Source organism: Argopecten irradians, chromosome 12 (assembly GCF_041381155.1).
Source record: "Argopecten irradians isolate NY chromosome 12, Ai_NY, whole genome shotgun sequence".
Classification (NCBI taxonomy): Eukaryota; Metazoa; Mollusca; class Bivalvia; order Pectinida; family Pectinidae; genus Argopecten; species Argopecten irradians.
Genome location: NC_091145.1, coordinates 39,787,679 through 39,801,185, shown reverse-complemented (window position 1 = coordinate 39,801,185; position 13,507 = coordinate 39,787,679). Strand labels below are relative to the sequence as shown.

The window sequence follows — 13,507 nt, the reverse complement described above, 5'->3', positions numbered from 1 at the left end:
GACCGAGATTCTTGAATTCTAAAGAAATCGCCTACGGATTTCCTTATAACACAAAATTTGGAGATAATCATAAAAATAAACAGACATAAACCTAATACGATATCACAAAAACATATGAACTGATGTCAATTGCTCTTGTGGTATGATTTTCAGAAATAGTCAAATATGACCCATCTTAGCCCTGGATAAAATGGGGGTAGAGTTTTGAGTTACAAACTTCAAACCTGGTTTTTAGGGGCGAAAATTTGGCAAAACATGATGAATTGTATATAAACGATCCTCCGAACTAACGAAAATAAGTTAGCATTTGTACAAATACGATAGTTTTGTATATTGTTCTTTCGTTAGAAATTAAGGACGAAAAATCAACAGGATTGATAATACATTCCCCCTAATATTACAGAAAATATAATTTTATAAAATTTTCTATTTTCGGCCTGCAAATTTGTACGGATAGTATATCTAAAACTCAAATATATCAAAAAGTAATTCGAGAACACCCATTTTGCTATACAGATTTGAAATCTGCATGAAAAATGCAAGAAAATAAGACCTCTAAAATTCACCTGGGGTTTCCCAAAAGTATGGAGCTTCTTTAAATAACGCCTTAGTTTTGACTCTGACTCTAATCCCTTACCTGCTCTCTATTAACACTAGTACCCCCTTTAATTTTACCTCCTCCCCGGATCCCCAGCTCTATGTACCAGCGTGTTCTCTATTCGACACAGACTACGATTGTGTTTAGTCCTGACGGTAGCATGTTTGGAATGGCGAGCCAATCATAGCTAGACCTTTACACCGATGGAGACACAATTACTGCCGTCGTAGTCATGTTTGTCAGTTTCCTGTCACCTGTTCCGAAATACCTGTAGATATGTGGTAATTAAAGATACAAGATTTTTTTTATTTCCCGTCGCATATTGAGTACCAGAACAACATTAGCTCTGTAGAGCTATTATTCCGAAGTACACTGTAAGAATACAAATAAATATCTGGAATCGTGTATCCTGCTCCGAAATACATATAGAAATGAGTTAATTAAAACATTAATATGATTGATCATCAATCTGCTTTTTAAAGGATTTCACTGCGTATGTACAACGATAAACAGTATACTTATACTTTATTTAATTCTTTGGTAAAAATCTTGAAACCTTGTGTAAAGATTTAAAACCTCGGGATCAAGAGTTTATGGTCCTGGTGGAATAGGATATCGGTGGGTTATAGGCTACATGAGTAATCGGAGGCCATGATAAGTGTGTTTATACATAGAAAGGAATAGGCCTAGGAAGCAGTTCCTATCAGCTGGGTGTTACTTTTTATGAAATTGAATCAGAAATAAAACTTCTTAAGATAAGCTATGTAAGACATTCTGAAATTCACCCAGTTTTACCCGTGATAAAAGAAAGACTAATCAGAATTCAGTAACGCTGTTCTCAAAAGGCATTCATCCAGGTGGTCACTTACTTACAGCAATAGCTGGGTGTTGTCATTCTGTCTGAATGGTTTGTCAGGCCATTGTGTGCACACTTCAACGTATCTCAATAACCAATGGGTGACTAGCTGATTCACTTAATAATTCAAAACATCATTCTTATTTGGGACAAATCCTCTGAAACATAATTTCTTAAAATAAGTGGTCAGCAAGATTTTGTAATTAGATAAAGGTCTCTATTTATATTTTACGCGAAAATACCATATAGTTGGTTATTTGCGCGAGTCAAAATCGTTGCGATTTTATCCAAAACCGAGAGTTCTTGTGAGCTGTTCTATTTTTCTAAACTTCAAGGGTATATGAAATATGATTCTACCATTTTTTATTATTTCGCGAATCAAATTTTCGCTATCTTATCAATGTGCAGTGAAATCGTGAAAATATCATCCCCTTGATATACCGTAGTAGGTTTTGAGAACGATTGATCACGGTTTGAAGTTAGGTTTCAAGACGTAGTAAAGTCATGGATATATATACACACTGTTTTCATCAGACTGCCAAATGGTATGTCTGCTTAGAAGTCTACGGTTCAGTTTATTTCAAGATCCACAAATACCTATCTGGTGTCGCTGGGTTTAGGTCAAGGATTAATATGTTGTCGTGAAGAGGGTCAGATACGATGGCTGATGTCAGCGCCTTATAGAAAATCGTTACACGAACAACCAAAAGCCAAAAATGTTAGTAATATCGAAATACCATTTCTCCTGTCATTCACAAAAAATATCTCTAAAATGACAAAAAGGCTAATAACTCAACAACAGGTGCTGGGGATTAAACATTTGTCGCTGTCTCGCTTTAATTCCTATGACTTTCAGGATTTAACGATAGGAAAAAAACAAGGGCACTAACAAAAAAACTTAAATGAATAAAACAGTTTTAACTTTCAACTTTTATTTTGTAACAGTCTTATATAATCAAATGATTTATGATTATACATGATAGTGAGATGGATGATACTTACATTGTAACTGTATGGTTCCGTCGCCACATTCTTTACTTTAATCCTCGACAATTCAATTTATCGCCTACTACTGATTTATTAGCATGTCATCGCAACATTATTATTAGAACGAATATACGTACCCGGCCTACTATACCTTTCGGCCGGGTACGAATAGGTTCCTATGTCTCGTAGTGGAGCACTGCCTCCGAAAATCACTCGGGCACAGTTTTCTATACTTTTTTTGTAGGTTTCCAATTATTTTAAGCGTATACATGCATTTACATATTATTTTTGTCTAAAACAAACATAACTACCATTCTTAATATATACCGTACCGCTCACAAGACGTCAAATTCACAACTTGTGGAATTGCCGTATAAATTCCCTTCAGAATGACCTTCATATGTATTATGTAAATAAAAAATGATCGATGAGAATTTGATATTTTATATAGCTCAGTTCTATTCCCTAGTAGGTAAGCGATATAAAAAAGTACGATAAAATGCAAAAGAAACGTTTTATAATGGTTTGTATAATCATTACTTTGCTCCATTAGCAGTAATAGACACCAATTGTAGCTCTAAAGACGACACCATTTTCTGTCTAAAAGTCTTTTGAGCTACAATATTGCAGCTACATTATTATTTGTTTTAGTAAAACGTTACTGACATTAATGTTTGGGAAAATTTATTTTTTAATAGAGTTTTTGGCAAAATAACATAGTTTGGTCATTTCTTTTCGATTAACGTTTATGTCAGGATATTGTTAGTCATGTTGTCAAATAACAAAACTAAAACGGACCTCATCAAAACGGACCTTCTTTACAATCAGACTTTGCAATAGTGACGGATAGAAATTCCATCTTATAATCATAAGTTTCCTGATATCTTTCTAGGGTTAGAAAAAAAGGTGCAGGCTCCAGAGCTCTCTATGGACTATTCTTAGGACTAAGATAGACTATACCGGATGTTATGTCCAACCCCATTGACATCTCTTTGTCACCGAAATGTTGGGAAATTGGAAATTGAAATAGAGCTCCATTGTATATTGCCAGTGTATATTGTATGGATGTTTTCCATTTAGTATTGGTATTATTTTACCGGTATGTACCAGAAGTCCTCATACGAGCAGTGGTGGTTAGCTGATTTTACTTATTGGTAACATTGAACACTGTATATTTTATCGTTTATTACTAGGGATAAAGGGATGAACGTCTCAATTCGAATAGTAATTAATGACAATTCAAGGTTGGGGGTCACATTTTATAATGATAATCAATTGGGATATAATTGGGATATGATAAAGGATTAAACGTTATAATTACAGCCGTAATAATTAATGATTAGAAGTCGCTGATAGTAATTATTAATTGTTGGACGTCGTCTTCTGAATATAACTGAACATAATTGAGATAGTTGATAGGACTTCTATCTTCCTCAGTGAGACGTACGTTAACGAGGATATGTAAAGAAAATACGCCGTAAACATTGCATGTTGTCTATCACATGAGACTGGTGTATCAGTCAACAATTCAATGATAATCAGGCGGTCAGTGAGAGATGTACGGCAGCTGACCACGTGGACTGACCACTGAGGGGCCCCATTCATTTCCTACTGCAGATGTCCGCACAAACTGATATACAAGATACGGTATATCTTCGTATCACTTTAAGTATCGGATCAACATTTTGGATCTTGTCCAAGGATTCGTCATTGGTTTGGAGAGACGTCGGCAACAACAAATTCGTAAGCTTTTAAACGAAACCTACACTGCGATTTTTTTAACGTTTGGCGAAAGCCTTGATGAAATTGTCTCGAATCCAACTCTTAGTACGTTCTTGTCTATCATATATCGGTTTGACTTTGTCGAGAGCATTGGAAATCAAACATGATTGACAATATTATAAGCATTAGCCAAACCTTGTTAGCACAATCAGCAAAACGATCACAAGAAAACACAATCGTTGGTGTCGGGCGAGTCGCTATCTTGCAGTACAGCACTGCACATTGGCAGCCCCTCCCTTGGGATTTGATTAGGGGCCAAATCTGTTGGAGGGTACGGATGTGGTTTTGAAGCAGCAAACCTTCAAATATAGCGGACCTGTCCGCGGCACTGGGGAGATAACCTAAAATACACGTTTGATAATGTATCTCTAAAGGCTTATCATCATAATGTATCCGAACCGCAGCTTGTGGTATTTCCCTCCAAATTTCATTAAAGAAAATTTCACAATCGTAATACATTGCCAAGCACTGGCAGTTACTTTTCGATAACATGCAGAATGTATAATGTATATCCACAAATATTAGGTTGCTTAAAAGACTTTCATAATTAAAAGTTAGCCAGAATATGTCAATTATCCGGGCACGGCTAACACCATAGATTGTGAAGATTATAGGGCCGGTAGAGGAGAGACAGCGTTAGTAGGGAGGCGGGGTTAGTCCCGCGGGGGTAGATCGACACTTAATCTTTATAACAGCCAGACACAAATACGACAATTAAAATTACTCGCATTGATATATAATGTGCTAGTTAAGTATATATACGTCTGTGAGTGGCTATGATAGTCGTGCTAAGGATAGGTGCTACCGTGGTTATGTGTGCATTCACACAGACAAGGAAAAGCCATAATTTCCGGCGGCGAGTTTGTCAGCAACCAGTACGTGAGAACAGCTATGGCCATGTATCCTGATGCTGTGAGAGTAGGGCTCCTGTTTCAAACTTCCTATTTATGTTCTGCTCTTGAATATTGTGAGTTACGTTAACTACTTCAAACTTTCTGGATCCTAGCGTGGTTTTGAATGCGGGAGTTGTTTCATCTGTCAAGGTGATGATGGATTTCTTAGATTGGAGATTGATTTTAGGCTTATATCAGTGTCACAGTGTTGTCTGCCTCTAGATAATGTTGTAATCTTAGTTTTCACGGATATTTCCTCATATGTATGCCTTCCCGACTTGATTCATCATCAAATATGGCGACATAACTCTAACGACATCATGGGTTTACGGAAACTTGTCACCTCGTCGTTTGTCTACATGGCCATTGTATCGGCAGCATGCTCAGCTATAAATAACATCATCGATGGTTTTCATAAGGTAAGTACATTCCTATACCATTTTCAGATCTCTATAGTTTACTGGTGATACACACTGAAAGTCAGCAAACTTTCATCATCTTTAATGTGAACGTTTATTTGCATTACTTTACAGTCCTAATTGGTTCCGCGTACTTAAATTGCCATTGCAACTGTTCATCTTAGTTCATCTTACAAGACATGTACTTCGTATGATAGTGTATGCAAATATTACAATTGTGGTATAGCTATTGGTTCATTACTGATCAGGACATACAAAATGAATGTTACCTTATTCCTTATTGTCTTCGAGTCAATAGTATTGTGTTTAGATACTTCTACTATAAGTTTGGCAGAGCTGAAACAATCAGATATACTTATATGTCCATTTAATTATCAGTGTGTCATGATCCACAAGAGTATAAACAAACATGGACAATTTTAAAGCATGTTTCAATAATTTGGTTTGTACGTCATGGCATTGAAATTGGCGGTGTATGATTTCGATAGTTTGTATAAAGAATAGTGATAACCATACTGGATTCCATATGGATTGTGAATTGGAACTCACAACTCTGCCAACCGCGTATTTGTGTAGTCTATATAGTTACAACAGATTTCACTTCATGAAACAAATGGTGAATCTCTTTGATAGTGTGTACTTAACCATGACAACCATGCTGAATGACATAAATTGTTTGTTTGTGACCTTGACAACAACGACATTGAAGACTATTGTGTGATGTGATAAAAGTATCACGCTATGCTGTAGTTGACTTCGTAACTTTGCCATCGTGAAAGTATGTTTCCTATACAATATGGCTCTCCTGCACGAAGAAGGCTCTGTTTGCTCAATTCCAGTCACGGATTTCCCTCTGTCTCTTCGGAATAGGGTAGGTGTTTTATTCAGTAAAGTCCCAATGCACTAAATTGACCATTAGGATTACCTCATCGTGTTTGTTGACCATCATGGCAGGCATTAATTAGGTGCGTGTATATTTTGGCTTCCAAACCACACAATACAGACTAGATATTTGTGTGTTTGTCTGTTGTACAGGGTTATGGCCGGTCTTTGTCCGGAATTCGAGATGTCTATACATGCTTCCGTCCATTATCTTGTCGAGTTGTGTAAATCACCTTCTGTCATAATTGATACTTCAGACTGATCTTTACAAGCCGCCTTTATCTATGATATACGATCTCTATATTTTCTCATGATAAAAGTGCAGATCGCCTGGAATATTCGAGACAATATTCTGTCAAAACTGTTGTAATTTTTTCCTTGACCCCATATTTACTATTTCAAGAACATCGTATCCTACAGCCGTAATTTGTATGGACTCACTGTTATCCGGAATACAACCGTCGATATTACTTCTTTTACACATATCTCCTATATGTCCCAGCAGTGATTTGGCCTAAGAAAAGATGTCTAAAATCCATTTCCATAATTACCACCACTAGTTATATCTATTGTTGAACCAAGAATGACGTAGGGTATGGTTCATATAGGCCACTATGTAGCCCTTAACCATTCACCTTATAATCTTCCACTGATGTCCGTCTTTTCGCCAACCATCATCAGTTACCACTGGAACACACCGTGTACCCCACCAATGTCTTCTCTTCTAGCACTCTACAATGTCAGGTAACCCATTCATGTCCGTCCTGTGAATAATGACAAGAATATAACCACTGCTAACATTTGATTGCAAACCTTCATGTCCGTCATGTTTTCCACCACGTCCTTCATGTTTTCCACCACGTCCTTCATGATTTCCACCAAGTCCGTCATGTTTTCCACCACGTCCGTCATGTTTTCCACCACGTCCGTCATGTTTTCCACCACGTCCGTCATGTTTTCCACCACGTCCGTCATGTTTTCCACCACGTCCGTCATGTTTTCCACCACGTCCGTCATGTTTTCCACCACGTCCGTCATGTTTCCACCACGTCCGTCATTTCCACAGTCCGTCATGTTTTCCACCACGTCCGTCATGTTTTCCACCACGTCCGTCATGTTTTCCACCACGTCCGTCATGTTTTCCACCACGTCCGTCATGTTTTCCACCACGTCCGTCATGTTTTCCACCACGTCCGTCATGTTTTCCACCACGTCCGTCATGTTTTCCACCACGTCCGTCATGTTTTCCACCAGTCCGTCATGTTTTCCACCACGTCCGTCATGTTTTCCACCACGTCCGTCATGTTTTCCACCACGTCCGTCATGTTTTCCACCACGTCCGTCATGTTTTCCACCACGTCCGTCATGTTTTCCACCACGTCCGTCATGTTTTCCACCACGTCCGTCATGTTTTCCACCACGTCCGTCATGTTTTCCACCACGTCCGTCATGTTTTCCACCACGTCCGTCATGTTTTCCACCACGTCCGTCATGTTTTCCACCACGTCCGTCATGTTTTTCCACCACGTCCGTCATGTTTTCCACCACGTCCGTCATGTTTTCCACCACGTCCGTCATGTTTTCCACCACGTCCGTCATGTTTTCCACCACGTCCGTCATGTTTTCCACCACGTCCGTCATGTTTTCCACCATGTCCGTCATGTTTTCCACCACGTCCGTCATGTTTTCCACCACGTCCGTCATGTTTTCCACCACGTCCGTCATGTTTTCCACCACGTCCGTCATGTTTTCCACCACGTCCGTCATGTTTTCCACCACGTCCGTCATGTTTTCCACCATGTCCGTCATGTTTTCCACCACGTCCGTCATGTTTTCCACCATGTCCGTCATGTTTTCCACCACGTCCGTCATGTTTTCCACCATGTCCGTCATGTTTTCCACCACGTCCGTCATGTTTTCCACCACGTCCGTCATGTTTTCCACCACGTCCTTCATGTTTTCCACCACGTCCGTCATGTTTTCCACCATGTCCGTCATGTTTTCCACCACGTCCGTCATGTTTTCCACCATGTCCGTCATGTTTTCCACCACGTCCGTCATGTTTTCCACCACGTCCGTCATGTTTTCCACCACGTCCGTCATGTTTTCCACCACGTCCGTCATGTTTTCCACCACGTCCGTCATGTTTTCCACCACGTCCGTCATGTTTTCCACCACGTCCTCATGTTTTCCACCACGTCCGTCATGTTTTCCACCATGTCCGTCATGTTTTCCACCACGTCCGTCATGTTTTCCACCACGTCCGTCATGTTTTCCACCATGTCCGTCATGTTTTCCACCACGTCCGTCATGTTTTCCACCACGTCCGTCATGTTTTCCACCACGTCCGTCATGTTTTCCACCATGTCCGTCATGTTTTCCACCACGTCCTTCATGTTTTCCACCACGTCCGTCATGTTTTCCACCATGTCCGTCATGTTTTCCACCATGTCCGTCATGTTTTCCACCACGTCCGTCATGTTTTCCACCATGTCCGTCATGTTTTCCACCATGTCCTTCATGTTTTCCACCACGTCCGTCATGTTTTCCACCACGTCCGTCATGTTTTCCACCATGTCCGTCATGTTTTCCACCACGTCCGTCATGTTTTCCACCACGTCCGTCATGTTTTCCACCAGTCCGTCATGTTTTCCACCACGTCCGTCATGTTTTCCACCACGTCCTTCATGTTTTCCACCACGTCCGTCATGTTTTCCACCACGTCCTCATGTTTTCCACCACGTCCGTCATGTTTTCCACCACGTCCGTCATGTTTTCCACCACGTCCGTCATGTTTTCCACCACGTCCGTCATGTTTTCCACCACGTCCTTCATGTTTTCCACCACGTCCGTCATGTTTTCCACCACGTCCGTCATGTTTTCCACCACGTCCGTCATGTTTTCCACCACGTCCGTCATGTTTTCCACCACGTCCTTCATGTTTTCCACCACGTCCGTCATGTTTTCCACCACGTCCTTCATGTTTTCCACCACGTCCGTCATGTTTTCCACCACGTCCTTCATGTTTTCCACCACGTCCGTCATGTTTTCCACCACGTCCGTCATGTTTTCCACCACGTCCGTCATGTTTTCCACCACGTCCGTCATGTTTTCCACCACGTCCGTCATGTTTTCCACCACGTCCGTCATGTTTTCCACCATGTCCTTCATGTTTTCCACCATGTCCGTCATGTTTTCCACCACGTCCGTCATGTTTTCCACCACGTCCGTCATGTTACATACAAATGTCAATGTCCGTCCTGTCTACATCATGACGTTTATTAAGTACCCAAGCATATTCCCCCTGTCTTCCATCAATGCCTTTCAATTCTAAATGTCCATTCAGTCTATATTACTGATGTCCATCGTATTACACACCACTAACCTCCCCCACTCCGTCTGTCACTATTACATGTGTTTTAAATTATTAAATTGATGCTAACGTTTCATTCTATAAACATATTCGCCATGCTTACCCCTAATGTTTGATATACTTTGATATACCATGCGTTAATGTCTGCCATACTTATTATAATGATCCTTGATTATACCCAACAGCGATTCTGCTTCATATCTGCCGTCACACATGGAGTTATTAACACAGTTTGTCATTAGTGTTGTCATGTGTTTTGATGTCAACATCTGTCCTATCTGCCATCCCTATCATGGTGCCACATGTCCCACAATAGAGGCGCGTTCGTGTGCTGTGACGGATACTTGTATCCCACCAGATGTTGTTGTATTGTATATATCAACGTGCATTATCATGTACATGCTCGGAGGAATGTATCACTGCAATCTTTACATCCGTTTCCTCTTCACGTCTTTCTGACATATCTGTTAGATATAAACACAGTTATCACAGCTAAAACACTTATCCAAATATCGAGCATTACAAGGACGACTCTGTAGTATTACAACGCAGATATGCCATCACCAACAGGATCTAAAGAGCAATATTTTATATATTTATTCTTATTTAAGATTTTTCCCAAGCTAGATACTAAAAGGCTTTAAGAATTCTGAAGTGTTAGTTTCAATCACATCATTGAAATAAACAAGTTACTCCTTTAATTGCTAGATTTCTGCCTGTAATAACCTTCATTCATTTCCAATGAGGTGGAATTAATTTTGATTCCTTCAAATTTGACCTCAACCTGTCATTGGAAAACTGTAGCTAATGTAATAGATACTTATGTTCAATTGTATGCATTATTTGGGTACAGAATATGCCATTTCGTTTGAAGATTAATACACTATGTATCCTGCGGAATCAAGTCTAGACTTATGACAATCTAAGAACAGTGTCCTACAGGTAGGCTGTTAGAAAGCTTGTAAAAGGAGACCAAATTTGGAATCTGATATTTTCTCTTCCTAAATGAGACGCGATTGTAAAAGTAGAAATGACTTTCATTTTCCGAATGTCTTGTTGACAGCACTTTGCAGAGTTGTGTAGGATGATTTTGAAGGGAAAATCATTTACTCTTCCCAACGGTAAAGCTAAAGCTAGATTGGGTATATTTTTGTCTCGGGGAGCTTTCCACATTATGATTTCAGTACTATGTAGAATATTTTTTATTTATCATTTTTCGGTCTAGACCCCTAAAACGTCTAAAATGGTCTATGGACACTCTAGTCTGAGATCCCATTGAGTGAATTTATGGTTTTAAATAGTCACAATACGTGTAACATATGTGGATATAAAGGTAGGTATATTCTATCCTCGGGATCATAAAATGTTGTAAAGCCTGAGGCTTATCGAGGGTAGAATATTCCTATTTTTCGTATCCATATATGAAAGAGTATCAAACCTCGAAGTTTTACTGCAATTTTACAATTATGTCATCGCGGTATTTTGAATAGTTTTGAAGAAAACCGCGACTGTAAGTTAATTCTCCATACAAGCTAGGCAATTCATATTTTATTTTCCATCCCGTTATTAACATATTTAATAATCAATCCAGCCCAGTTGCTGACAAAAATATCAAAATTGTCCGAGGACATAGGAATGTTGTTGATGTAGTGACGTCATGAGGCTGTATTGCATGACGACACGTGTGTGTTAAATGGGATAAAATGTATTGTATGACAGAAAAAAGCTCACTAGACACCTAATATATTGGATGTGAAGCTTATATATTAAAGGATGATCTAGACTTATAACCAACAAATGAAACGTATATGCATGGTATAAGTATCCATTTTAACATGAACGTATATTTTGATATGTTTTAAGACGGATTCTTATTTTTCGGCTAATTTTATCGACACCTCTAGTCTAATCTTTATCATGATCTTGTAAACTCTGTCTGCTGGTTGTATTCGATGATTCGATAATCTCGGTCATCGTACATATTTTAATTACCAGCTAAGAGTGCTGGCTCGTGTATTATCTGGTGAGGATGTTTAGTGCCGAGGTGTTATCACTTCCGGCGGATTACGTATCCAACGAACCTAACAACACGACCTTCACAACTCTCACATACAACACTATGTCCTATCGCTCCTCGTCGGGGCTACTTAACACTTGCCGCTTTGAACATCTATATTTCTGCTACCGATATTCTGAACTTGAAACGGCGATACGATTTATGGGTCAAAAAGGGGGATATATTCTTTCGCCAACTGCATCCTGGCAAGATAAGGATTTCTGACAGCGTAACTGGCCACTTGTTACTCCCACACCGGGAACACGACGATATCTGCTGCCAAACATGTGCTATACCGCTGGGCATACAATGCAACATATATGATAACAGTTTCAACAAAAATGGCTTTCAACGCAGTAGAATTTCAAGTGTTGTGTCATAAATCATGTTATTTATAGATTCACGGAATTGTTTCTTTTTTCTTCTGTTTCCGTGAGTTATAGATAAGTTGTCAATCAAATTTGGGTGTAAAATGCACACACTTCCCCGTGAAATGGCAGTGATGTACATTCTGTGAGATCTCAGCATACGTCACCAGATATTAAAGGTTATAGAACAATATTACTGTGTGTCTACCGGAAACACGGTTAGTAGCTGGAAACATATCTCATAGTTTTTTTGGTCTTTGCATTTTCATGTATGCAGGGGCGTTTGATTGTCACTGAACGATATCAATAGCATTTAATTTCTAAATCTGAGTTGCGATGCTAAAATTAAGATTACATCAAGTAAATATTGGAAATGGATCCAAAACACTATAGATACAACGATCAGTGCTTAATTACTAAGAATATATTGTAGTACAATGGAAAAATTGTCTTCGATGCCGTTTTCAATACATTCCGGAACTTATCCAATTCTTTAATCTCAACGACAGGACTGTAGTTCTATCAGCGTACAAAAACAACGAAATAAATATTCTGAATACGCATTAAAATTTTTATCGGATTATTAGGTCCTCGAACTACAGGACTTCGGGAATATGAGGTGGTTAACTATGATGCCTAGATCCATACCATTTATAGAATATGTGAATATTGCAGTATTAGTTCTTTCTACTCATTAGCACTCTTTATGTGATATATGACTACGTAAAACGGTGTGTGGTACTTTACAGATGAAAGATGCCGAAATTGGCACAAATTAGTCTTTCTGTAAGGATTATTAATTATTTCATTTCCCCAACATCATAATATGTCTGTATGATAATATTAGGTGTTGTGGTTTTATATGCAGCTGACACAATAGCCATATCCTGACCCTACACAAGGCATTTATCATTAAAAATGTCAAGGCGTCAGGGCCAGAGGAAAATACGCTATAACTTCCATGTATTCTTTTTCTATATTCTCTTCGATTTTGAGTCAGATGGTATAATGTCGTTGTGTGTAACGCACAGATAATATTTCCTTATGATTTGTGGCTGTGTTCGAGTCGTCCATGTTGTAATACTTGACACATATAACACTAATGTGACGCTATTACACGACTTACATTGTAAGTGGCTGTAACCTTGTTAAGCTAATTCACTTAACGTTGTGATGTTAAGGAAATGGTCTATCGCCAGCCATGGAAGCCTAGATGTACCACCGCGTTCGTAACAATACAAACATAATGAAGAGAGACACATGAAATGAAGCCGAGAGATGCAACGGTCCTTG

General features: G+C 39.1%; 1 protein-coding gene across 1 annotated transcript in view; it reads left to right on the top strand.

The window, feature by feature from the left end:
* The first annotated feature begins 4,592 nt into the window (after positions 1-4,592).
* The window catches only part of LOC138305142 (inter-alpha-trypsin inhibitor heavy chain H3-like), a 34,609-nt gene continuing 25,694 nt past the window's right edge, over positions 4,593-13,507 (top strand). Inside the window, 1 exon segment of the mRNA XM_069245548.1 lies at positions 4,593-5,535. Within this exon segment, the coding sequence (XP_069101649.1) occupies positions 5,437-5,535 (99 nt within the window). The 5' untranslated portion in view covers positions 4,593-5,436.